Here is a 27,234-nt window from a genome sequence, read left to right on the forward strand (position 1 = left end):
CTGTCCTCATCCTGCCTCTCACCTTGTTTGCTTCCGATTTCACCCACGCCACGCCAACCCTGCACGGCATTCTACCCACCCTGCACAGTTCACACTGGAGGCAGCTGTTTACTGAGGAGCTGCTCCACGCTAGGCCCCGGGCTAGCCCTTGGGGCCCTAGAGGTGAGCAAGGTTCAACTCAGAACCTATCCCCAAAGTGTCCCCAGCCCCCAAGGAAACAGACATGGAATCGCCATCACACTGGCGCTCAGTGCGGTGACAGAGGAACACAGAGAGGCCGTGGGCACCCCAGGAGGCCTTTCTCTACTTTGTCAATTTGGTGAACTCCCATACATCCCATAAAACCCTACTGGCCTTCACCTCTGTAAAGCCTTTCTGCACAGGCTAGATGACAGTTGTGATCTTTCCTGTGTCCCCTCTTGCCTTTTGGATCCGACACTGTCTGTCCTTAGTGTCTGTATCTTCCTTACCCCTCATCTTGACTAGACTGTGGCTTCTGTGGAGGCAGCATGTTTTACTCATGAAACCCCCAAACCTTCAGGGAAGGTTTCCTTTCTCTCTTCTTCTCTTTACTAAAAAAAACTGGCTTTGAGCTCTGGTTTGGTGGATGGCAGCAAATGGCTGGAGCACTGGATGAACTGGGTCCCAAGGCCGCCTGGAGAAAACAGAAAGCAATGTTGCCAGAAGGAAGCAGGAGGCGGACTGAGATGCCAAGACTTTGCTGGGCCAGTGATGCTCTGCCCTTCTCCAGAGCAGCTGGACTCCCTCTCTCTCCTGAGAGTCCAGGGATCCCCAGGGTGGGCAGTGGCTGCACCCCGAAGGAAGGGAAGGTTAGCAGCATAGCTAAAATATCTGACACAGGAATACATGCAGGGAGGATGCCTTGGAGGAGTCCAGACACACTAACACCAACTCCCAGGCACACAACCTAGAAGCAAAGACACAGAGGCAACAACGCAAGAACCACCCAGAGCCAGGCTGTCACTCACACCGGTGCTGCGTGCACACACACACACACACACACACATGCATGCACATACACGTATACTCAGTCATGCATGCACACTCACATGCACACTCATATGCACACACTCATACATGAACTCTCAGCCATGCACACTCCCACACGCACAGGCTGGGTGCCCTGGTGTGTGGGAAAATTTAACGTGGGCTGCAGAGCTGCCTCTGGTCCAAAGGAGCTCAGTGCTTGTCACTCCGACTGCAGCACCGAGGCTGTCACCTCCCATCTCAGCTGTTCCCTGAGAGCTCAGGGACACAGCCCATTCATTCATTCACTCACACATTCACTCATTCACTGGAGAGTCCCTCTGCTAGGCCTTGGACTGAGCACTAGAGAGATGGAGAGAGAAACAAGAGGTGACGCCTCGCTCCCGTAGCTGATCCCTAGTCCACTGGGAAAGCTGATGGGACCAGTCAACAGCCTCAGGGTTGGTCAGGGCTGTGCAAGGGACCTTCAGGGCTGTGAAAGCTCAATGTCTGATGCCATGGCAAGGACTCCTCACACCAACCGTCCGAGATGAAAGTTCCTATGAGTCAGGCTAACTCCACCGCTGTAACAAAACAACACCAGCAGTCCAGGGCCGAGCACGGAAATGTATTTCTCACTATGGGAAGGTTCGATGTGGATGTGCTGGTTGGGACACAGCTCTCCTGCAGGATCTTTCCATCCCCATCCCATGAGTCTCAGTCCCTAAGGCTTGGGTCCTCACCTTCCAGGTGGGGAAGGTGCTCCCGCTGCTTAGCTGCATCAGGGCCAGGTATCACTTTGCTCACATCCCATTGGTCAGAACTAGTCATGTGGCCATGTCTGGGCACAAAGGCTGATGGGAAATGTAGTCCACATGTAGACAGCTGTTTCCCAGTGACAGCACTGCGTTGCAGGAGGAGGTGAGGAGGCCTGGCAGACAATTGGCTGGCTCTGCCACAGTATCTTTTCATTTCATTTTAGAGTTGAGGAAATTGGGGTATAGGAGGGTTCAGCCACTTATTCACAGACCCACAGCGGTAAGCATCCATGCCTCTCTTGCAGGGCTGGTGGGCGGCGGGCATTTGCCATCTGTCACTGCCTATTTCAGACCACGGAGGATCAGGATGGACGCCCACCCCTGTGTTCCAGCCTCCGGTTGGGATCACGTGCTCACGGCATGCTATGTCCTGATGCCACCACCTGGCCTTCACCTCTTCCCTGCCTCCTCATCCTCTGCAGGTGCCAGTGCTGAAGCCCATGGATCTGATGGTGGAGGTGAGCCCTCGGAGGATCTTTGCCAACGGCCACACCTACCACATCAACTCCATCTCCGTCAACAGTGACTGCGAGACCTACATGTCGGCGGATGACCTGCGCATCAACCTTTGGCACCTGGCCATCACCGACAGGAGCTTCAGTATCCTTCACTGTGGCCTGGCCAGTGCCTCCCATGGGCAGAGTAGCTTCCGGTGGGTGGCGGGTTTGGTTTGATTGGCAGCCAGCTGGTTTGGGGGTGGCTGCATTGTTTAACTTCTTCAGTGAGGCACCTCTGGCTCCTAGTATGCGTGTGAGGCCCAGATACAAAATCATATGTCACGTCTGTTTCTGAAAACCGCAAAGTCGTGGTTGCTGAGCATTGCACCCATCGCCGCCTCCAGCGTGGCCATGATCCCCTCATCCTAGGGCCTCACAAGGGGCCAGGAAGGAGACAGAGTTCAGGGTTCAGCTGCTCTGGACGAGGGACAGCTGGCCTTGCTCAGCGTCCACTGAAGGCCCCTCGGGGCCCTCCCCACTGGGACCCAAGGCAGGATGTGTAACCATAGGAGGACCAGCACTGGGGCCCCAACCAGGGCTTCGGGTGACAAGCAGGGTGTCAGATGCCCAGCTGGGTTGGGGTCCTGAGGGCCCCCTGCCCGGTGTTCTCCTGTGTCAGGGCAAGCTAGGGGAAGCAGCAGCATTGACGATTCCCACTGACTGCTGGGAAGAGAGCTGGTGATCACATGAGCACCAGCCTGCAGGCAGGGCGAGGCTTGGCCTGCCGGGGGGCTGGTGGGCGGGCAGGCAGGTTGCTGTGATGTCACTATTCTGCATACAACCAATGATGATGATAATTATAATAACACACAGTGAGACTCTGTGTGCCAGGCTCTGTGACTAACATCAACAAGCATTCATTTTAACTCATTTCATCTTCACAACAATCCTATGAGGTAGGTACTATTATAAGTCTCCTTTACAGATGAGGAAACTGAGTCACAGAGCACTCAAGTTAACTTGCTCAAAGCTCACAGCCAGCAAGTGTCAAAGCTGGGCCTGAAACCCAGGCCCTCAGGCCCCAGACTCCCCGCTTCTAACCTTCATACCACACTGCCCTTTGTGGAGGATGCCACCCAGGTATGGCTTGGAAGGAGTGGGAAGACCCTCCTGAGAGCCTCCATGCAACTGGATGGCCTCCCGACTCCAGGCAGCCTGGGCGCCCAGCAGTGGTCAGGAGTGGGCTGTGTCCCTCGGAGCAGTAGAAGCCGGGATACCTGTGGGGAGCAGGGGAGGCAGGGAGCATTCCAGGAAGGGTGAAAGAGAGTAACAAATGGCTTTTGTGGGCTGAGAGCCAGGCACAGCCAGAGACCCCTGGGTGGGGAGACCCTTGGAAAACAGCAGGAAGGGAACAGAGCAAAGCGTCGGATGTCCCCTGAGCCAGCCAGAGGGTGCGGGGCACATGTGTGGGCTTCGGAGGCAGAAAGTCTGTTTGGGTCTGACTGCCACCTTCAAGTTTTGTGACCCTGGGTGAGTACACTCACCTCCCTCTCTGAGCCTCCGTCTTTTCAATCATGCCTCCTCATAGAGCTGTGGGGTGCCGTCAGTGAGCCCCTGTGTGTGATGTGCCGAACCCTAAATCAGCACTTGGTGGGTATCAGGAAGCATCAGCATCTCTCTCCCTTCTCTTGTCCCAAAGGCATGGAGTGCCCAGAGCTGGGAGGCTGGATTGGGCCAGCCAGGAAGGTTCCAGGAAGGATTGGGACCTGAGCTGCTTTGAAGGCTTGAAGCTCAGATTTCTCTGGACATAGAGGGCTGGGCTGGACATCTGCCTGACCCTCCATTGAAGCTGAAAGGCCATCGGGCCCCACCAGTCCACAGTGCTCATAGCAGCAGTTGGTTACACTCTTTCTGCTGCACGAGCATGTTTGATGTGGATAACTGTAAGAGAGCTGCGGGCCAGGTGGCTTCAGGGGCTGGAGCAGCATGGGTGATGGCTCTCTGGGCTGATTGCCTCTGCTGTCTTCTGTGCTTCAATCTCAGGTGCCAGTAGTTGGGGCCCCACCCTCCCAGAATAAAGTCCAGGAGAAACAAGACCAGTTCTCTCTGAACTGTCCCACTAGGACCCTAAATGGCATCTTGTGGGCTCTAATTGGGGGTGAATGCCTTGTTGTGATTGGCCAGGCCGGACTCCTGTACCTCTCCCTGGTGCTGGAGGAGTCAGCTCCGCCCCCAAGCCCTGGATGTGGGGGAGGGGCGGTCTCCTAGCAGGAGCTCCAGGTCTGCAAATGGGGAGGGTGTGGGGCTCACTGAGCGGCCTGGACCGTACCGTACAGTTTACAAATCAGCCTGCCGTTCATTGTCTCACTTGGTGCTCAGAGACAGTGGTAATTTGATGATCACCCCATTTCACAGATGAGGAAACGGAGGCTGGGGGAGATGAGGGACTGGCCCAGAGTCCCCAGTTGGCAGGGGCAGAGCCAGAGCTCATGCTCGGGCCTCCATGCCTGGTCCAGGGCTTTTGCCCTGGCCTCGGCCTGCCCCCTGCAGCCCTGGGACAGTGGCAGCCACCCTTCTCGAGCCTCCGCCTCCTTCCTGCCGGACTTGGGTGGGGATGGTAATTGCTGCTCGGTTTTCCTGTCTGGGCTGCTGTGAGGATTCCGTGACACTATGGATGCCGAAGCCCTTTCTAAAGAACCATAAAGCCCTAGAGTATGGAAGGAATGCTGCTTCATTTCATTTATTCAACCATTCATTCCCCACGCCTTTCTACTCCCAGGCCCACGCTGAGCCCTGGGGACATGGGGTTGAATGGGAGAAACTCAACCCTTCCCTGGAGGGCTCAGGGGCTGTTGGGGGACACAGCCCCGCCATGGCAGTGGAAGTGAGGGAGTCATCCTTGCTGTAGCCCAGGGTCTGGACAAGCTGCCGTGGGGGCCGCCAAGGAGGCCAGAGAAGGAATTTGGGTAGGAAGCTCCCTGGGCTCGAGGAGGCTGCCTGAGGGCATGGGTGTGCAGGAGGCAGATGCATGAGGAGGCAGAAGGTGCCGGAGCTGTGGCACTGCGGATGGTGCAGGCAGGGGGCTTTCTCCTGGGGTAGGGGCCCCGAATGCCGGTCATTCACAAAATCCCCCACAGCTGTGCCTGCCTCCACATGCCACATGTGCTTCCCTTTACTTTTCCCATTTAAAAAAAAATTGTTTTCTTTAAGTCAAGTTGCTTTATTTTTGCCGAAGTAATTTTCTTTTGAAAGGGAATTGAATTTCACCATCATAAGTTAAAGTATCACATACCATAAATAGGAGGTAGCCTCAACCATAACGGCTGTGCACACAAAACGGTGGGAATAAAATACAGCCTCAGCCCTGTCTGTTGGAACTTTCTGTGATAATAGACTGCTCTGTCTGCACTCATGGGGCGGCAGCCACCAGCCCCATGTGCCTGCTGAGTGCCTAAAACGTGGCTTGGTGACTGAGGAGCGACATCGTTAATTTGATTTAGTTCCAGTTAATCATACTTCAAACGAAATAGCCACATGTGGCCAGTGGCTACTGAACAAGGACGCTGCAGCCTCTCTCCAGGTTGCCCTTAGACCCTGAAGCTGGTTCTCTCTGAAAAGATGGAGGTAAACATGTGCTTCAATGTTAAGGGGGAGAGTGCAAAACAGAGACATCCCCCTTCATTCATCAGAAGGGTTGAATCCTGTCTCCGTGTCTGCATCTATATTACATTACTGGAGGCTATGCCGACTTCCCACCTGCCTGCTTCCAGGGAATGGGAAGCTATCAAGCTATTGATGTACCGTAAACAGGGGCGTGTCACTAGCCAGCTTTGGAGGTGTGTGTGTCGTGGGTGTGTGTCGTGGGTGGATTGGATTCCAGCAGACAAGGCTGGCGGCTTGGGAACCAGCAAGGAGACCCGGGGAGAGAGAGTGAGAGGCAGGGCCAGAGCGTGGCCACGGGTGGGAGGCGGTGGAGGAATGAGATTGTAAGGATGGAGATGTCATAGATTTGGATTGTATCGTAACCAATTTTGGATCGGGGTGGCCACAGGACATTCAAACAAGTTGGCTGTGAATAAGAAAAGGGGGTTGGTTCATCCCAGGACTGCGAAGTCCTCCCTGGCCGTTACCATGAGCCTTGCCTCCTGTCCCGTCCCGAACACACAGATTGTGCCCTGTCCGCATGTTGCAGAGCACACCATTTACCAGCAGGTATTTATTAAGCACCTACTGTGTGCCAGCCCTCTTGGGTGATGCTGGAACTAGATAAAGATTCTATTTCCAGGAGTGGACACATGATAAACCATTGGTAAAATACCCGGCATTGGAGCAGGTGGTCCGTGGGTGCTACAGGGAGTTGGTGGCCCAGCCAGCGCAGCCGTGTACATTTCTCTCCAGCCACGCCTGCTGCTGGCTGCAGGCCTCAGGTCGGTGGAGGGTAAGCCGGGGTGTGGTTTTTGCCAAGTGAGGATGTAGACATGGAGCTGATGGTGTGTGCAAGAGAGTGAAAATAATGATTATTGACCAAAGAATCTGAGCCAGGTGAGGGACAGTGACAAGGGAGGAGTGTCAGCAGATCGGGGGCCCTTGTGGATCCTGGGAACATCCCTGGCTGCACACCCTGCCATGTAACTCAGTGTCAGATCTCTGTGTAACTTCCCATTCTGTGAAAATGATTATTAATTCATCAAAATATAAAGCACCCTGGCCTTAGTGAGAGAGGAGTGTGTGTCTATAGCGTGAACAAGATTCTGAGCTGGGCTTGAGGCAGTGCTGACAGGGCAACTTAGGCATTTGGCAGGAGTTGAGTGGAGTCTCCAGGGGCACATGGTGGCCATGGAAACCTCCCCGATTGGATCTATTCATTGGGGAGCCTCAGTGCACCTGGTGCTCCCCATGGCCTGTTGCCGCTTGGCTCCCCATGGGGTGCTGCTGCAGTGACAAGACACAGATCCAGGGCTCACACCACAGAGGGAAGCCTTACTTGGCAGAGAAAGTGTGAGGACTGTGGGCTGCAGGTGCCGCGATGGGGACTGATAGCAGCCGAGTAATGAGAGGAGGCGTTTCATTTCTGACATGGGAAGAGGCCAGAAAGGCAGCTGAGACCCCATGCGGAGCTGGGAATTGCTCTGAATGTTTGAGATACCTTCTAAGCAAGTCTCAGTGGGGTGGATTCTGGCTGTCAGAGGGTGAGAGTTCTGATGAGTCCTGACAAGAAAAACCCAGGGTCAGGAGGCCTGCGTCCGCGCAGAGCCAGGGGAAGGCCTGGGCTGGACTTGGGGTTTGCGTCCTTTTGACCTTTGCTCTCTGGGGTCCTCACTCGGCCCGATGACGCCGTTCAGTCCTCCGTGCCCACTGGAGGTTTTCCACCGTGTCGCATCTCCTAAGTCCAATCACTAACACTTCCCGTCTCCACAAAATTGACTTTTAGTAACCATATCAAGAGAAAGGAAAATGTTTCTTAGTAAAGGAGAAAAAGAGGGCATTGCTTTGACTATTGGACAATGAGAAAGGTGACTCAGAGGACATTTCTGCTGGAATGCCGTCATTGGCTCTCAGATGGAGGGAGGGAGACTGGTGATACTGAGGCTCTGTGACCTGTCTCAGTGTAGTCACCAAGGCTCAAGCAAGAGGAGCCCTCCCAGCCTCCTCCCTCTCCCTCACCCTCAGAATGGAAAGAGGTGCCCAGCCCTCTCTACTGTCCCCAGACACTTGCCGGAATCCCGCCCTGCCCTGCCCAGAGCCTTCTGCACAGCTGTGAAATTGGCTCATCGGAACCTCTGGTCTGACCATGTCAGCCCCCCTTAAAACTCTCACGGGTTCCCCTCTGGCTTCTGGAGAAAGCCTGAGCCCCTCTACAGTGCCCTGTGCCTTTGGTGACCAGCCCCTGCCCACCTCTCGGGTCATACTGGCTCACTCCTTCAGCTGCTGGGTCCCTGGCATGGGGCAGGGTGGGGTGGAGCACTGCCATCCGCCATCCCTTCTCCTGACCATGCCATCTGCCTCTTCGGCCTGGCTGACTCCTGTTTGCCCAGATGCAGCATCTCACAGCCCATTATCTGGGACAGCCTCTGACCTGTCCCTGCCACACCCCTCCCAGGCTGGTCAGAGCCCCTCTAAGCCTGCGGCTCCTTGGCTGCCCCCGGTCACACTGAGTGTTTTGTTACTGTGACAGTCTCCTCCATTTTATGGTGGAAGCCCTGAGATTAGGAACCCAGGGTGAGGCCTCTCTGCATCCCCTGCTCCACATAGGACCTGGCGATAGGAGGTACTTATGAACGGTTGTAGGTGGAGTGGGCTGGAAGTTCACCATTTCCATGTAGTCTTAGGATACAGACACCTCCTTTTTGATCTGGGTGCCTGGGGAATCAGAGACCCCAGACCCTAAAGTGCAGGAGAAGGAGCCCGGGCTTTAGGCTCTGGCAGGCCTGGGCTGAGACCCATTGCTCAGCCTGCTGGGCCATCAGCTTCCCTGAATATAAAATCAGAAAATTCCCTTTTATAAGGATATTTGTAAGGAATAAAGATATCTTTCACATAAAGAGCCTCGTGCCTAATTGGAGCCCAGCAAGAGGACGGTTTATTTTGTGTCTTAAACAACAGCCCTTCAAATATTTAAGGTTGGTTCTCATAAAATCCCTGCATCTCTGATGGTTAAAACTCCGTTTTCCACGGTGCAGTTTCAACATCTGTTTAAGCAACCTCTCGCGTCCTTTAATACCAACATTTTGAGACTGTTAACACAGCACTGGGTGATTTTTCTTGAGTCTGATGCGTCTTAAAGGTAACAAATTGCACAGGAGGTCTCAACGGATGGACCTCTGCTTTATTTTTAGCACCCAGAGAACTTACAAGATGGTTCGATTGATTTTTCTCTCCCTTAGTGATTTCTCATGGTGGGAACTGGCATCACACCAAGCCTCGGCCTGGAGAATTTCTAATTCCCATTTACAGAGCAGGTCCGTGCGGCCAGGTGGGCTGGAGGGGGGTGCAGCGATTCACCGCAGGAGGCTCAGAACCTTCATCAGCCCATGCCTGCCTGAAGACTCAGCTTGTCCTCTGTGCAGAGAACAAAGGAGGGAGCAGACACAGTCCCTCTGCATGCAGACTCTGCTGGGCCAAGGGACCCTGAGCCCAGGCTCTACCCCTGCCTCTGCCACTGACCCTGATCAGTCACTCAGTCTTTCTGCACCCCCTCTATCCCATGGGAGTGTGTCTCCTTTACCAGGAGCTGTAAAGGTGGAATGGCTGATGAGTATGGGGCCTGATGCCGTGTAGACAAGCAACCCTCACCAGCCCATGACCCACTGTTGGGTAACTTACAGGCCGCCTCTTCTTCCTGCCCTTGGTGCTAATTTACAGAGAAGGAAACTGGGATGCCCTGCTCAGAAATGCTCTGTTCACAGCATGTCAGATACGTACCACTGATGGCTAGGAGTCTGGACCCCTGGGTTCTTACTCCAGCTCTGCCACTACCTGCCCACGGTTCTGTGCATTCATTGGTTGATTCAGCAGCATTGGCCGAGAGTCTTCTCTGTGTTGAGCATTGGACTTGGTGCTAGGGAAGCAGACAGGGTCTCTGCCAGGGCCTGCAAGTACATACGGGTTGTCTGCTGCCCAAAGGAGGTGATGATCCAAGCCAAGCACCTTGGGAAGAAGGGACTTTTTTGTTTTCAGTTCTGCAAGGAAGAGCTGTCTTTTCATAATTGGCACAAAGGCACTTTTTGAGGGAATGGGGATCCTGATGCTATCCAGGTGAACTTTCTAGGTGAGCAAGAAGATACTCTTCTTCTTGCTCAGGCCTCGATGAGTCCTGTGATCCCATCGTCCAAATGCACCCAGAGCCCACCTGCCTGTCTGCCCCCAGCATGTGTTTAGGCCACTGTCTCACTCTGATCATGATGGTGACCTGACTGGCCTTCCTTCTTAGGTCTAGGAGCCAGACTGCCAGGGCTCAGACCTTGGCCCCAAGACATAGGGACTCTGCGGCCTCGGTCAGCTCACTTGGGTTCTCTGTACCTCAGCTCCTCACCTGTAAAGCCAGGAAAAGCCCCTGCTGACACCATACGGCTGCTTGAGGACTGGGTGCTACGAGGACATCTGGGAAGCCTTTAGGGTAGTGCCTGGCAAATCACCGAGCTGCAGCATCGTTGCTTCATTAACTGTGTTTCCCCAGGTGTCTCCTTACAGTCTGTTCTCCTACAACATGAGAAAAAAAAAAACGACAAGATCATGTCACTCCCTGCTGAGAACCCTTCAGCAACTTCTCCCACCTGGAAGTAACTCCGCTCCTTTCTCTGGCCTCCAAGGCCCTGCAGGAGGAGCTGGCCCTGGCCCCTCCCTGGCCCACTTCCTCCTCTCTCCCTTTGCTCCCTGGGCTCAGCCTTCCCGGCCCCCCACTCTTCACCATATTTCCAGCCATCTCCTGCAGCAGAGCCATTTTGCACTGGCTGTTCCCTCCACCTGTGAAGTTTCTCCACCCTCATCCACTCAGTGGACACCTTCTTAAAGAGGCCTTCCTTGACCAGTCTGTCGGAACTAGTCCATCCCCTCCATGACTCCCTCGAGCCCCTTCCCTTGAGGCTTGGCCTCTACCTCGTTCCCTGTTCATTTCCCGCCTCTCCCTCCTGGACTGGCAGCTTCATGAGAGCAGGGACCTTGTTTGTTCTACCTGGAATAATGCCTGGTCCAGAGTAGATGCTTAAATAATGGAACTAGTGTAATAAAGTGAGATGGGTGTTAGGATAAGGTGGGGAGGACCCCGGCCTCCTTAGAAAGTCCTTGGTGGAAAGGCATTGACACTGAGGCTTCTGTCCTGGACCTGCCACGTGGTCCCCTGGCAGTTTGCTTCACCTTCCTGGACAACAGTTTCCCCTTCTCTTGGCTGGACTGGTGTCCTGAAACTGGCTTTCATTTAGACAGTTGGGCTATCCTTGCTGGGTCTCCCTTGATCTGGCTATGTGCAACCTTGTGTCTTGCCAGCTGCTAGCATGACACAAGGTCACACACAGCTTGTAACAGCCAGGTGTGCACATCTCTTCCCAAATCCGTGTTCATGGGCATCTCTTTGGCAGCTTGAATTTGGCCATGGTGGTAGTATTTCTTTCTTTTTCTTTTCTTTTTTTTTTTTGAGATGGAGACTCGCTGTGTCGCCCAGGCTGGAGTGCAGTGGCGCAATCTCGGCTCACTGCAATCTCTGCCTCCCAGGTTCACGCCATTCTCCTGCCTCAGCCTCCTGAGTAGCTGGGGCTACAGGTGCCCGCCACCACGCCCGGCTAATTTTTTGTATTTTTTAGTAGAGACGGGGTTTCACCGTGTTAGCCAGGGTGGTCTCGATCTCCTGACCTCGTGATACACCTGCCTCGACCTCCCAAAGTGCTGGGTTTACAGGCGTTAGCCACCGCACCTGGCCTGGTGGTAGTATTTCTACAGATATCTACAAACACTACAAAATCAATCTCTCCCCTCCCCAGAAGAGAGGGTATTGTTCAAGTTACCAGCACACAACTGCTCTGGGGCCTTCACAAGGCCAGGCAGTTGGTCAGTCAGCCTCCACCATGACTGAGGGCTTCCTGCGTGCCATGGAGCTGTCCATGGTGCTGACCCGGTTGTGAGCCATTGCGTCGAGGTCAGCATCTCCACCTCCCACCCCACTGTCACTACTTGCTGTGTCACACGGTGTTCTGAGCACGCTGCCGATGTTAACTGGTTGAATCCTCCCAACAACACTATGTGGTAGGCGTTATTAATATCCCCCTTTTACAGATGAGGAAACAAAGCCACAATAAGTTTCAGTAATCTACCCAAAGTCAAACGGGGAAAGGGGGTGCAGGAGAAAGGGGGTGCCAGGGCTGGGATTCAGATTTAAGCTGTCTGGATGCAGAACCATGCACTTAACTGTCATGCTACACTGCCTCCCAGTCATGATGGTAACAACCCCAGTTGCAGCCTGCCTGGTGCTGGGGTGAACAAATGCAAGATGCCGCTGTTGCATTTCAGTCTCATGACCACTCGCCAGGTGGGGGCTGTCACTGTCCCAACTCAGCAGAAGTGGAGATGGGCACTGAGAGGTGGGCTCCCTTGCCCAAGGCCCCTCTGAGCCAAGTGTTCTTCTGATGGCCTGCCCAGCTTTGTTGAGAGAGCCATATTTCTTGGTTCTTGCTTTAGGTCCTGTGGAAAGACAGGCCCAATTGCAGGATAGATTGGAGGTTGTTTTGCAATGAGCATGGCTGTCAGTAGCTGTATGGCAGTCCTCACGTTTGCCCTGCAGGTGGCATGGTAGAGGTGTGTGACCCTGGCCTGCCACCTGTCCCTTCTTGACAGACCTCTCTGGCATTTCTAGAACTCGCTCCCTGTTAAAATCCTCTTGACCCCAGGCCTGAGCCCCAGACCCTTGGCCTGCTTCCCTCTTCAGGATGGGTCCTGCCACTCCCAGCCTTATGTCAGGACCCCTCCACCCTCCTAGCTCACACTCCATCACCCTGGAGCCTCTCCCTCCCTCTTGGAACTCCTCTCCTTTTGGACAGAGCCTATGCTCCCTCTGAGTTCCGCTGGCGCCGCATCCTCTCCAGCCTGGCTCTCACCCTCTCTGCCTCCCTCCCTCATGCTCAGCCACCCAGCCTCTCACACCTCTGAGCCTTGCACTCCCCCTCTTCAACCCCCTCACCCCTCCAACACACACACACCCCAAACACTTTCCCACCCGCTAGCTCTGCCGGGATAACTCCTACTCACCATGGGCTTCGGAGGGCCCTTCCCTGACTCTGCACCATCTCAGGGCCTCGTTATAAATCTCTGACATGAGCACCTGTGTCTCTCTTGGGACATCGATCGATCGTGGAGCTAAATCTGCTTCCCTGCCAGGCTGGGAGCCCCAGCAGTCAGGGCGGGGTCTGGTCTGCTCCTTCTCAGTGCTGTGGGGGTGCAGCTACGTGGGTGCACATCCCAGCTCTGTCCAACCTTGGATTCCCCCTCTCAGTTCTTGGAAACCAAGGCATGCCATTCACCACAGACCCTCCTAGTCCTCCCAGGGGGTGACAAGCACTGTACCTTTTGCATCCTGCTTAGCTGTATGCTTTTTTCCCAGAGGGGGAGAAAGACTCTGGGAGTTCTAATTTAACTAACTTCAATTTAACTGTAGCCATGTGTTGGGTCTTTTGACGTATGTCATCTGGTGAAATCCTCATTACAGCCCTGCAAAGCAGAAGTTATCAACCCATTTTACAGATAAGAAAAGCAGAGCACAGAAAGGCTGAGTTTTCAAGAGATCACACAGATGTTAGGCAGTGGGGCTGGACTTTCAAGCTCTGGGTTTTGTGATTCAGAAGTCAGGACTTTCTTCCTTTTTCATAGCTTGGTTGGTTCCTTTCTAAGCACTTATGAATCACCTGAGCTGGCAGAGCTGTGAAGATGGGCTCACCACACAGACAGCGTGCAGGGCTCAGTGGCTTGTGCAGTGAGCGGTGAAATAGAACAGCACCTTTCCTATGGTTCCAGCAAGCTGGGTTCTGCTCCCTGAGAGGAATTGCATAATCATTAAGGTGTTCTGAGTGGAGAAGGAAAGGAGGCTGTTACAGGCTAGATTGTGTCTCCCCCATCCCCATTCATATGTTGAAACCCTAACTCCCAGAACCTCAGAATGAGACTATATTTGGAGACAGGGCCTTAAAGGGGTGATTAAGTTAAAATAAGGCTGGCAGGGTGGACCCTAATCCAATCTGACTGGTGTTCTTTTAAAAAGAGGTGATTAGAACCCACAGAGAGATGTTAAGATGCAGGAATGAGAATGTGAGGACACAAGGAGAAGGCAGTCACCTTCAAGCCGAGGAGACGGGCCTCAGAAGGAGCCAGCCCTGCTAACACCATGTTATTGGACTTCGGGCCTCCATAGCTATGAGAAACACATACTGTTTAAGCCACTCGGTCTGTAGCATTTTGCTATGGCAGCCAGGAATCCTCCTGTAGGATCTGACATGCCTTGGTCTGAGTGCTTGCAGCTCATGTTTGTAGTCAGGTCATCTTTTGGAGATTTGCTGAAAAAGCAGTTTTTCAAGATGAACTCCATGTGTGGGAGGCCTTCTAGGGCACCTCCACATCCAGCGTCCCTGGTGAGCTCATGCGTGAGTCCTTTTGTGGCTCTTGGCAGGGCTGCCTCCATCCCTAACTCCGGTGGCTGCTTGGTTGCCATGGCGACAGCTTCCTCCATCCTGAGAGCAGGCTCCTGCCGAGACATCTGGATGAGCCTCGCTGTGCTTGGTGAAATCGGTGGAGCCCAAGGCTGCAGCCCTCTTTCTCATGGATCCCTGCTCTGCACCCAGCATCCCCCTTGCTGAGGACACAAGCCAGTCCAGCCAGCCTGGCATCAGGGTCCTTGGGGTGCCCACCCCATGGGGAAAGCTGCAGATGGTGTGGAAATGCGTTTACTCCAGAACAGTGGGAGGAACGCTGACTGGAAGTTAGGGAGCCAGGATTTCAGTCCTTACTCTGCCAGGGCTCTGCATGTGGCCCTGGGCAAATCACTGCCCACCCTGGGCCTCCCTCTCCTCCTGGGTGGGGTTGGCACATGGGCAGTTCCTGCCTGCAGGGGTGGACTATTTGCCTGGTCTGTGCTAGGCACGGCTCTCTGGGGTTATTACCATGTCTCAAAGTTCAATTACTTGCTGTGGTTTTTAGATTAGCTTGTTGTGGGATCTCCACTGGGGCCCATCATGAGGTGAACCAGTATTTGCACACTGCTTTGACGTTTGTGGAGTGCTTTGCATACTTGCTTCTCTCTTGAGCTCCTTGCCAGAACCAACCAGTGATGCTTCTTCATTTCACATACCTGGCTATATTTCCAGTCAGCAGAGATTTGCCCTGTAGAGGAGCGAGCAGCCCTTGGTTCCTGTGCCCACCTTACAGGAGAGGACGACCGGGGGGCAGACTGGTGCAACTTGGCTGCCATGGCTCCTGGAGGTGCAGCCACCTCTTCCAGCCTCACGTGGGGCTGGTGTGGCTGAGCTCGCATGGCTGGGCTCCAGGAGAGCAGGCTGTGCCTCTGGTAGCAGGAGATGAAGGAGTTTCTTTTTTTTTTTTTTTAACAGGTGAAATAAATTTTAATGATAAAATTATTTTAGTAATAAAAATCTTAATAATAAAATTTATTTAACTAAATATACCCGAAATATTATCATTTCAACATTGGCACTAGCTACATTTCAAGTGCTTTTTTTGTTATTTAAGTTCTAGGGTACATGTGCACAATGTGCAGGTTTGTTACATATGTATACATGTGCCATGTTGGTGTGCTGCACCCATCAACTCGTCATTTACATTAGGTATTTCTCCTAACGCTATCCCTCCTCCATTCCCCCACTCCATGACAGGTCCTGGTGTGTGATGTTCCCCACCCTGTGTCCAAGTGTTCTCATTGTTCACTTCCCACCTATGAGTGAGAACATGTGGAGTTTGATTTTCTGTCCTTGGAATAGTTTGCTCAGAATGATGGTTTCCAGCTTCATCCACGTCCCTACAAAGGACATGAACTCATCCTTTTTTATGGCTGCATAGTATTCAATGGTGTATATGTGCCACATTTTCTTAATCCAATCTATCATTGATGGACATTTGGGTTGGTTCCAAGTCTTTGCTATTGTGAATAGTGCCACAATAAACATACGTGTGCGTGTGTCTTTATAGTAGCATGATTTATAATCCTTTGGGTATATACCCAGTCATGGGATTGCTGGGTCAAATGGTATTTCTAGTTCTAGATCCTTGAGGAATCACCACACTGTTTTCCACAATGGTTGAACTAGTTTATAGTCCCACCAACAGTGTAAAAGCGTTCCTATTTCTCCACATCCTGTCCAGCACCTGTTGTTTCCTGACGTTTTAATGATCGCCATTCTAGCTGGTTTGAGATGGTATCTCATTGTGGTTTTGATTTGCATTTCTCTGATGACCAGTGATGATAGCATCTTTTCATGTGTCTGTTGGCTGCATAAATGTCTTCTTTTGAAAAGTATCTCTTCATATCCTTTGCCCACTTTTTGATGGGGTTGTTTGATTTTTTTTTTTTTTGTAAATTTGTTTAAGTTCTTTGTAGATTCTGGATATTAGCCCTTTCTCAGATGGGTAGATTGCAAAAATTTTCTCCCATTCCGTAGCTTGCCTGTTCACTCTGATGGCAGTTTTTTTTTGCTGTGCAGAAGCTCTTTAGTTTAATTAGATCCCATTTGTCTATTTTGGCTTTTGTTGCCATTGCTTTTGGTGTTTTAGTCATGAAGTCCTTGCCCATGCCTATGTCCTGAATGGTATTGTCTGGATTTTCTTCTATGGTTTTTATGGTTTTAGGTCTAACGTTTAAGTCTTTACTCCATCTTGAATTAATTTTTGTATAAGTGTAAGGAAGGGATCCAGTTTCAGCTGTCTACATATGGCTAACTGGTTTTCCCAGCACCATTTATTAAATAGGGAATCCTTTCCCCATTTCTTGTTTTTGTCAGGTTTGTCAAAGATCAGATGGTCATAGATGTGTGGTGTTATTTCTGAGGCCTCTGTTCTGTTCCATTGGTCTATATCTCTGTTTCGGTACCAGTACCATGCTGTTTTGGTTACTGTAGCCTTGTAGCGTAGTTTGAAGTCAGGTAGCATGATGCCTCCAGCTTTGTTCTTTTGCTTAGGATTGTCTTGGGAATGCGGGCTCTTTTTTGGTTCCATATGAATTTTAAAGTAGTTTTTTCCAATTCTGTGAAGAAAGTCATTAGTAGCTTGATGGGGAGATGAAGGGGTTTATATAAAAACCTCTGCATACCCGAGGACTATACGGGAGGCCTGTGTGGATCACACCTCGTGTGTCCTTGGAAGGGATGGCTGCAGACTTCACTGTTGGGTAGAAGAAACCCTGCTTTGCTGACTCCCCCAGGTGCAGGCTCTGAGCTCACAGGGGTGGTCTGAACAGCTGGGGGCACCCAGCACCCCTACCCCCACCCACCAGGGTGAGGAGCTCCTTGTACTGTGGATGGGGGATCGGGATAGGCCCACCTGTCCCTCCAGGGCTGTACTTGCTCCATCTGACATTGAACCTGGGGCTGTGTGCAGTAAAGAAGGGAGGCTGTGTGACCCAAGCAAGACTGCATTGCCTCCTGTAGGCCTGGGGCTGTGGGCGGCAGGGCAAATCCACTGTGCATGGGGCTTTCTGTGCACATAGCCATCCTTTGTTTAGCTAGCACCTCTGGCTGGTTTTCTGTTACAACAGCAGAGTTGAGTCCTTGCCATTTCGATAGAAATCCTATGTCTGGCTAGGCCTGAAATATTGACTCTCTGACTCTTTGCAGAAAACACTTGCCAACACCTGTGAATGTTGGCACTGGAAGGAAAAGGGGGTTCATTTCAAGACATGGGGGGCTGAAGCCAGACAACTGCCAGGTCCCCGGGCCCCTCCAGGGACCTGACAGCCCCTCCTTGCCCAGCACCTTGCTGTCCCTGTCTCATGCCCATGACTGCAGCTGTGACTTTCTCCTCCTGCTCCCTGAGCCTCAGATGACACAGAGTCCAGAGAGGCTGAGACTGGCCCGAGGTGCCACAGCAGATGAAAGGGGGATTTGAGGCTGGGACCCAGGGTCCCACCTGACAGCCCCTCCCTGCCCAGCACCTCACTGTCCCTGTCTCATGCCGGTGGCTGCCGCTGTGACTTTCTCCTCTTGCTCCCTGAGCCTCAGATGACACAGAGTCCAGAGAGGCTGAGAGACTAGCCCAAGGCTCCACAGCAGATGAAAGGTGGATTTGAGGCTGGAACCCGGGGTCCCTGGCAGCCAGGCGGAACAGGCCACAGACCTTCTCAGCAGCTCACCTACAGAGCACCCACTCTGAGCCTGGTCCTGTTCTCAGCGCTTCACGTGGACTACCTTACCCCATCCTCATCTGGGAGCTGCAGAGTGCAATTGCCCTTCTGAAGTTGGGGAAACCGAGGCACAGAGAGGTTCAGAAACTTGCCCAAAGACACATAGCTAGCAAGCGGCAGAGCTGGAGCCACCCCCAGATGGTCAGGGGGCAGGGATTGCACTCTGGAGCCACGGAGGGCGTATGGAAGACTCTGGAGCCCAACTGAGTCCCAGGCCTGGTCTGACCCTTCTCTCCTTGTCCCTGAGCAATTGGCTTCTCCTCGCCGAGCCTCTGTTTCCAATGTAGAAGGGGCACACCTCACTCACGGAAGGCAGAGGGGATTGGATGAGCCACAGATGCGAAGCTAGTCCCACGCAGCCAGCCGGCCGCACGTGTTAGCTGTGGCAGGTACCAGGTGCTTGGCTGGGGTTTGGGGGATATAAACAGTAGAACAGCTTTGCCTAGTCAGGTGAATGACACAAGCAGGTCAGCCAGTATTTGCAACCTAAAAAGATCTCGCTCATGGGCCTTGGAGCAGGTGCACTGGAGACCAGAGGAAGCAGTGTAGGAACAAGTTCTTCCTGATGGACTTCACTGGACCCACAGCACGTGTGACGTGCTTCCCAGACCACAGTGCTCTTTTTGTTTTTTGTTTTTTTTTTTTGTTTTTGTTTTTTCCAGGCAGTCTCACTCTGTCGCCCAGGCTGGAATCCGTGGCACGATCTCAGCTCACTGCAACCTCTGCCTCCCAGGTTCAAGTGATTCTCCTGCCTCAGCCTCCTGAGTAGCTGGGATTACAGGCACCCACCACCACGCCCAGCTAATTTTTTTGTATTTTTAGTAGAGACAGGGTTTCATCATGTTGGCTAGGCTGGTCTCAAACTCCTGACCTCAAGTGATCCTCCCGCCTCAGCCTCCCAAAGTGCTGGGATTACAGGCGTGAACCACCCTGCCTGGCCAGCACAGCACTCTTGCATTTGTACCGCAGCAGCAATACTTTCAACACGCTGCAGGGGGACGGCCCCTTTGAATGGCCTTTGTCAGTGACGATCCACTCCTAAAAAACCCCTCACACCCTGGCGCCTCCTTGACCATGCCTCTTATCTCAACTTTAACAGCTGCTTCCCCTTGAGATGGTTTGCAACCTCCTGCCCTCTGAGCCCTGATCAGAGGGGACCACAATGGGCTGATTCATTCATTCAGTCAGCAACTACTTACTAAAAACCTACTGTGTGCCAGGCATTGAAGGTGCAGCAGCAATCCTGACAGGCAGGTCCCTGCCCTCGCTGGGGACAGATAGCAACAAACACGCCAATAATGTAATAAGCAGTGATTAATGCTTGCAAAAAGAGAAAGCAGAAAATCTATGATTAAACATGGTAAAATAAATGTTTATTTTGAGGGGCAGAGGAGATTTACAGGAGGTTACTTTGTTAAGGAGCATTGAGGCAGGGATCTGAAGGGCATGAGTGTGAGGGCCCTGCAGTGGGAATGTGCCCATCACGACCTGGGTTGATTGGACACCTCCTCTGTGCGCACAACCTGCAGCTTCTTCTAAGGGGCAATGGGGCCTGGCTGTGGGGGGCTGTGGGCGGAGGAACCCAAGCTGGATTCGCAGTCATGCACCCGGGCTCAGATATCAGCTCTGCTGCTCACTGACTGTGGAACCCTCTGGGCCTGTCTCTGGACCTAAGGAAAGCAAAGTGGAGCACCAGCTGCCTTCTGCACCCTGTTAGTGTGTGTTGGGGTGGGGGTGGGGGGCAAATGACTGTGAACAGAGTTTCTAAATTGGAAGGGCTGTTCCCAGGGAAAGGTTCAGAGTCGTCTCCTCATCTAATATTTGTCCACAGATCAGTCATGCAGCGAACATGTCCCAGGCACCAGCTCTGGGCAGGTCGTGTGTGAGGGGTGTGGGGGCACAGAGGTGAATCAGGAGGGGGAGCTGGCCCTGGAGCCGACTGCAGGGCGGGACAGATGGGCACATACACAGCACAATGGTCCTGAGGATGAGCAGACGGGTAGGGCCTTGCCTTGGTGTTCAGGCAGAGACTCGGAATGCTCTGGCAACTTGGAACTGCTGGATATGGCTGGCAGGTATAGAGGGAGAAGCGGCCAAGGTGAGACTGAGGAAGAGCAGGCAGGGGCAGCACGCTGGGCAAGTCCGACCTCCTCGGCAGGATGGGAGAGGCCAACACGCAGGGTGGTGGGGAGTCCCGCAGCTGTTTGAGGAAGTTCACTCTAGCTGAGCTTGGGCACGGACCCCCATGGGGACAGAGATGCTGATGGCCTGGGCTGAGGGGCAGAGTGCAAGGGGTTCAGATGGAGGAACCCCAGGACCTGAAGGCTGCCTGGACAAGGGAAGGGCTTAGAATGAGGAAGAAGCCCCCTGATGCCTGGCTTGGTGCCCCAGGGCTGGGGATGAGGAAATGGGAGTTCTAGAGAAGGAGTGGTGTGGGGGCTGTTGGTGTGGGGGGCTGTCGATGTTGGGGGCTATCAGTGTTGGGGGCTGTCGGTGTTGGGGGCTGTCGGTGTGGGGGGTTGTCGGTGTGGGGGGGCTGTCGGGTGTGGGGGGTTGTCGGTGTGGGGGGGCTGTCGGGTGTTGGGGGCTGTCGGGTGTTGGGGGCTGTCGGGTATTGGGGGCTGTTGGTGTGGGGGGGCTGTCGGTGTTGGGGGCTGTCGGTGTGGGGGCTGTTGGTTGGGGGGCTGTCGGTGTTGGGGTGCTGTCAGTATGGGAAGGCTGTTGGGTGTTGGGGGCTGTCGGTGTGGGGGGACTGTCGGTGTTGGGGGGCTGTCGGTGGCTGCCCATAGCACTGGCATTGCGTCTGTTCTTATTTCCCAACTCCCAGGAAGCACCTTGGGTGGGTTAGTGTCCTGTGGCTGCTGTGGCAAATTGCCATAACCTTCATGGCTTCAAAATACAGATATATTCTCACCGTCCTGGGGGCCACAAGTTCTCAATGCAGGTGTTGGCAGGGCCGTGCTCTCTCTGAAGGTTCTAGGGGAGGAGGCTTCCTCGTCTCCTCCAGCTCCGGGGCTCCAGATGTTCCCGTAGCCATCGCTCCCATCTCTGCCTTTGTCTCCACATGGCCTTCTCCTCTGGTATCTCCTCTTCTGTCTCTTAGAATGTCACTTGTCATTGCATTTAGGGCCCACCTGGGTAATCCAGGGTGATCTCATCTCAAGATCTTTAACTACATCTGCAAAGACCCTTTTCCCAAATGAGATCACACTCCACAGTCTCTGGGGATTAGGATGTTATGGACATATGCTATGCTAATGTATTTGTGGGGGCCATTATTCAACCCACCGCAGTGGAGAAAAATAGCCTGTGCTCAGTTGAGGCATATGGGATTGAAGAGCGATTTTACCTTCTCTCCTTTTCATCCTCTCTGCGTAACTTGCTCCTCTCTCTGGAATTCCTACCTGTGTCTGACAAACTTTTCTTGCAGGGAAAATGACTCTTAGCTGCTAGAGTGTGATTGGAAGGGAAACAAATCCCACCAGACAGTTGGAGTGGAATTAGATGGGAAAACAGAAGATGAATAATTCAAGCAGCTTTGCCAGGGGAAGGGGGACTCTTAAATGAGCCTAATTATGCTTGTTCCCAAGGGAGGCCAGTCCTGAAATGAACCTTGTGAAGCAGTTTTTCAAGCAGGATTTACGCGGCTATCATGAAGCTGGGGTGGGGCCACCTGCGGTTAGTTCTGGAAAGGAAAGGGCCCAGGCCCTCATTTTGCAGATGGGGAAAGCAAGGCTTGCAGAATGGAAATGATGTTCCAGTAACAGCCAAGACCAGACGCCCAGCCGGGGGCCCTCAGCTTCTGACCTGGTGCTGGTCCTGCCTAAGTTAAAGCCACCGAGTGTGGTCACTGGGCCAAATGCTTCAAAGTCTACACACAGGGGGCCATGGTGTGGGGCAAAAAGGTGTGTTCACGGTAGCTGAGTTTGGGCATAATTCTCGTGCTCCGGAGGCTTCTCCCATAGCTACTTCCCTTGTCAGGACTCCATCTTCAGGGCCCTGTGTTATGATGGATTGAGGGAGCACCAACAGGGACCACCCCACTTGGTAATTAATTCCTTTTGTAAAGGGCGGGGCTGCAGGCCCGGGTAGGTCCTGTGGCCACCTGAGCCAAGGTCTTGGAGAGGCGGTCCCAGGGACCAGGTGAGCATGGACCCAGCCCGGTGCCCACACCGTGAAGGGTGCTGTGCTGCCCAGAGGTTCTGGGCACGGCTCTGGGCCCTGGAATTCAGAGGCTCGGGACTGCTTGCCTCCCCACGGAGATCTTACCGTGGGGACCCTGTTGTGGGGGGCCTGCCGCATTGGACGTGCAGTGATTTTTCTCCTTCTGCAGGGTGATGTGGATGCAGGGCCTCTGTGTCTCACATGGTTGTTTCACAGCAGCCACCCTATCCGAAGACAGAGAGAAAGAGCAGGAGAGATTCCCCTGTGATGGCTCCCCCATGGTCCTGGGCTGTTGGTGGGACCCAGGTTTGGGGGACTTTATCTCCCCAAAGCCAGGCCCTCGATCCCTTTGCCTTTGGGGACTCTGTGTCCCCAGCCTATACATGGGGTACTCGATTGAGTGTCTGTGCCCATCAGCCGGTCCTGCGTTGCCGTGGCTCGGGTGTGTTTGCCACAGGGCTACAGACCTAATGGAGCCCTGCATACTTTTATTAATTAACTAATTTATTTATTTATTTTTGAGATGGAGTCTTGCTCTGTCACCCAGTCTGGAGTGCAGTGGCGCGATCTCAGCTCACTGCAACCTCTGCCTCCCCGGTCAAGCGATTCTCCTGCCTCAGCCTCCCAAGTAGCTGGGATTTCAGGCATGTGCCACCACGCCTGGCTAATTTTTTTTTATTTTTTATTTTTAGTAGAGATGGGGTTTTGGCATGTTGGTCAGGCTGGTCTCGAACTCCTGAGCTCAGGTGACCTGCTCGCCTCAACCTCCCAAAGTGCTGGGATTACAGGTGTGAGCTATGGTGCCTGGCCTCCTACATACTTTGAAAAGTTCTGAAACATCCCCAGGTGGGAAAGGAAAGAGCGTTTGGGTGGACACTGAACCTGTCAGGGGGCTCAGGTTTTGCAGCAGTGGCAAACAACCTGAAGGTCTCCAAGGCTTCAAACACCCATTCACACCTCCCACTCACGCTGCAAGTGTGGCCGTCACAGGCTGGCTTCGGTGCGATCTCATTGCAGAGGGAACAGTGTCACAGCAGATCACGTGCTGGCTCTCAAAACTTCAGCCTGGAAGTGACATGCCTCACTTGTCTATTCATTGGCAGAAGCAACCAGCCGCTGGCCACTCTGGGTTCTGAAAGGCCGAAGGAGAGGTCTCCCCTGGGAGAGAACCTGGAATGTTCAGAGAACCCCCTGGGTGTCAGCATTTGACTTCATCCCACCGAGTCCTCCTGCACCCACTGCGCCCCATGAGTTATAACCCCAGGAAATACAACGAGAGTGAGTGTCCTGATGATGCAAACAGAACTCCTGTGGGACCCACGTTCCTGGGCGCTTCTGTTGCCACCAAGCCTCCTGTGGCTTTTGTGTGTCTCAGGGTGTGCAGAGAGAATGTAGCCCCTGTCTGCCCTGCCTCTCTACTGCACATTATCCATGGGCCGTCGCACTAATGTGCGTGACATTTCGTCAATGGCCGCACTTTTTCTCTGGATCCCACTTTAGTGAAGTTCAGTAAGGACCTGAGAGCTGCTCCGAGCGGGCAGCGTGTCCTGGAAAGCCATGGGAGGCATTCGGCCCGGGAGGGCTGGGCTGCCAGGTGGACGCTGGAGAAATCAGCATGGCAGGAGGAGGGCTCTTTTCTTGCTTGGACTTCAGTATCATTTTTCATTATTTAATCGCTGCTTCTTTTCATACTGGAAAACTGTAGTTTCCTGGGAAACCAGCCAGGCAGTGATGCCTTAACTCATTTTTCCCTCTCTTTCTGTTTTTATGTGATTCTCAGTTTCTGGTTAACGATGTGCTTCCGCGAAGCAAGATTTGAGCACGAGCACAGAGACCCTTGTAGGTGCTTTCTGACTGCACAGATCAGCCATTTTTTTCCCTGGCATTTTATAAACCCTCGGGTTTAGAGAGGTCAGAAAATACTGCTTGCTTGCTTTTTTTTTGACAGAGTCTTGCCCTGTCACCAGGCTGGAATATAATGGCGCGATCTCGGCTCACTGCAACCTCCACCTCCCAGGTTCACGTGATTCCCCTGCCTCAGCCTCCTGAGTAGCTGGGACTACAGGCGTACGCGACTACTAATTTTTTTTTAGTAGCGATGGGGTTTTGCAATGTTGGTCAGGCTTGTCTCCAACTAATTTTTTTTGTATTTTAGTAGAGACAGGGTTTTACCATGTTGGCCAGAATGGTCTCGATCTCCTGACCTCGTGATCTGCCCGCCTCGGCCTCCCAAAGTGCTGGGATTACAAATACTGCTTTCTTATTGAGAGAGGCAGCAGCTTGGGTGGAGGAAGAGGGAGGGCAGATGGATTTCAGAGTTTCAGTCAGTGTTTTCCAGATAGAAAATAATAAAAATGGAAACTGACGTTCATTGAGCTCTGCAACGCATCAGGCAGTGTGTGAAGGGCTTTGCCTCTGATGATCTTCACAGCAAAGTGATAAGGTTATACTGCTGACTCATTTTACAGATGAGAAAGCTGAGGCATGGATAGCTGGGAACTCACTCAGGGTCACACAGCCAGGAGGTGACAGAGCTGGGATTCAAACCCCAGACCTTCCGACTCCAGGGCTCACATGCACCTGAAGAGTCAGAGGGAACAGACCGTGCAAAGCCCCATGCAGGGCTGGGGAGACCGGAGCCTGAGGTCATTGCTGTGAGAGGGGAGAGGGCCTTTCTGTCAGGGTGATGGGTGGGATCTGAAGCTGGAAAGCCGGAGAGAAGCTCGGGGGCGCCAGTCCTTGCATGCTCCAAGAGATTCTGATCTGCTGCTGGGCAGCAGGGAAGGGATAGGAAAAGAGCAGGTGCTGGGGCCGGGGAGGTTGTGAGGCTGAATCCAGCCTTACCACTCACACCTTGGCCACCCCGGACAAGTTGCTCATCTTCTCTGTGCTCTAGTGTAACAGTCAGGGATACTGCCTTTGCAAGCAGCAAAGTTCTTGACTCTAAACAAAAAATGGACATTTATTGGCTCCCACATTTAGCAGTCTGGGGGGAGTGGCTTCAGGTGCAGCTTGATCCAGGATTCCAATGGCATCACCAGATCTTTCTCTGCACTCTTTCCACTGTCTGCCCCACCCTCAAGCTCCAGGGTTTCTCCTTGTCCTGGCAGCAGATAGAAGCTCCTTCTTTCTACACCACCCAGCCCAGCAGGGGTGACCAAGCTGCATCCCAGCCTTTTCAGTATTCCAAGTCCTGGGGGCTGGAGAGCACAGATCAGAGCCAAGGTGGGGCCGACCCAGAAACCCAGAAGAACCTTTGCCCAAAGGAGAATCTCCATACTGTGGACAGAAGAAGGGGAGCGGGTGCCGGGGGCAGGAAGGGGAGCTCCCAGATGCTCACACACTCAATTCCAGACACAATTTGAAAAGGGACCGGGAAGACTTGAAATCATTCACCAATAGCATCCACTGCCCAGCATGCAGTAGGCACAATATAAATGCTCTTTTTCTTCTGCTTGGCAACCAACAGGGGAAGGAAGGCAGAGGAGAGGGGCTCCACAGGTCAGTGCTATGTGTGGCTGGAACTGATGCATCCTCACTAGGGTGGGGTGCAGGTGCGGGGGGCGCAGGTCAGGAGGGAAGTGGTGGGTCCAGCTTCATGGGAACAGGGGACAGGCACCTAGAAGGGGTAGCCAGCAGGCAGTTCACCATGCAGGTCTGCAGCTCAGGGGGACACTCGGCTGGGATGCATTTTGAGGGTCTCAGGAACAGAGAGGCAGCTCAGACGCAAGGGTGGACGGCTTTGCTTCGGGAGAGGTGTCAGAAACCTCCGGGAAAGCGGAGCATTGAGGGCGCCCTTCACTGCCCCTTCCTTGACCGCACTGCCCCCAGACATCGTGGACATCAAGCCGGCCAACATGGAGGACCTTACGGAGGTGATCACAGCATCTGAGTTCCATCCGCACCACTGCAACCTCTTCGTCTATAGCAGCAGCAAGGGCTCCCTGCGGCTCTGCGACATGCGGGCAGCTGCCCTGTGTGACAAGCATTCCAAGCGTAAGTGCCGGTGCCTGGGGGTGGGGGGCTGTGCATTGGGCAGGCGGGCGGGTGGGATGTCCTGTCCTGGTGCAGCTGCTGCAGGGATGGTGGGTGTGGGATGAGCATGTCCTGGACTGGCCAAGGTGGGTGGGCCCATTGCTGCTTCAGCGCTGGCTGGTCGGGGAGCCTGGTCTTGCCACCTGCTGCCCCCCAGAGTCCCTGCACAGCCAGGAACAGCCCAGCTTTTAGGGTTCAGGGCTCTAGGGCGAGGGTCAGGGCATCCAGAAGGTAAGGAGGCACCAAACTTAAATGTCACCTCCTGTAGGAAAGCTTCCCGGACTCTTACTTTAGATCTGGATCCTCCTCTGTGGCCCTGCAGCCCCCAAAGCTTCCCTCTTCCAGAACTAGCCACGCCCAGCAAACTTGCTGTGGGCTGCCCATCTTCTCTGGCTCCTTGGAGCAGGGTCTGTAACATGTCCCCTCATCCTAGAACCCACCACAGGCCTGCTGTGGGGGTCCCACAGGGGTATGCGTGGAGGTCTGGGGCTGAACGAGTTCCAGGGGACATTTTGTGACACAGCAGCCCCCAGCATAACAGCTCACACTGAACACTCACTCTGAGCCCAGCCCTTACCAAGGGCTTTACCTGTGAACTCATCGAATCTTCACACAAGCCCCAGGAGGTGCTGTTCAGAAGAGGAAAGAGAAGCTCCAGTTATTGGCCCAAGGTCACCCAAATTCAATCGTGGCAGAGCTGGGCTGCCTGGCACTGGGTTGTGGCCATGGGCTGCACACTGCCACAGCCATCCCAGAGGCCCCTGAAGGCGAGGGATCAGGCCATGGCATCCTCCTTCCCAGACAGCCCTGCAGGGCTAGCAAGGGGCCAGGCAGGAGGCGGGGTGTCCCCCAGGCAGAGGGCAGGGACTTTGCTTATCTGGTTCCCCTCACTGTCTGTCCCCAGCACCTA

General features: G+C 53.6%; 1 protein-coding gene across 6 annotated transcripts in view; it reads left to right on the top strand.

Annotated features, from left to right (window-relative positions):
- The window catches only part of PPP2R2C (protein phosphatase 2 regulatory subunit Bgamma), a 243,033-nt gene that overhangs the window by 189,606 nt on the left and 26,193 nt on the right, over positions 1–27,234 (top strand). For all 6 annotated transcript variants that reach the window (XM_055385407.2, XM_031010196.3, XM_031010197.3 and 3 more), the window contains 2 exons: positions 2,228–2,405; positions 26,121–26,285. In XM_055385407.2, coding sequence (XP_055241382.1) covers positions 2,228–2,405; positions 26,121–26,285 — 343 coding nt within the window. The remainder of the gene's footprint in view (positions 1–2,227; positions 2,406–26,120; positions 26,286–27,234) is intronic.

This window comes from Gorilla gorilla, chromosome 3 (genome assembly GCF_029281585.2).
Source record: "Gorilla gorilla gorilla isolate KB3781 chromosome 3, NHGRI_mGorGor1-v2.1_pri, whole genome shotgun sequence".
Taxonomy (NCBI): domain Eukaryota; kingdom Metazoa; phylum Chordata; class Mammalia; order Primates; family Hominidae; genus Gorilla; species Gorilla gorilla.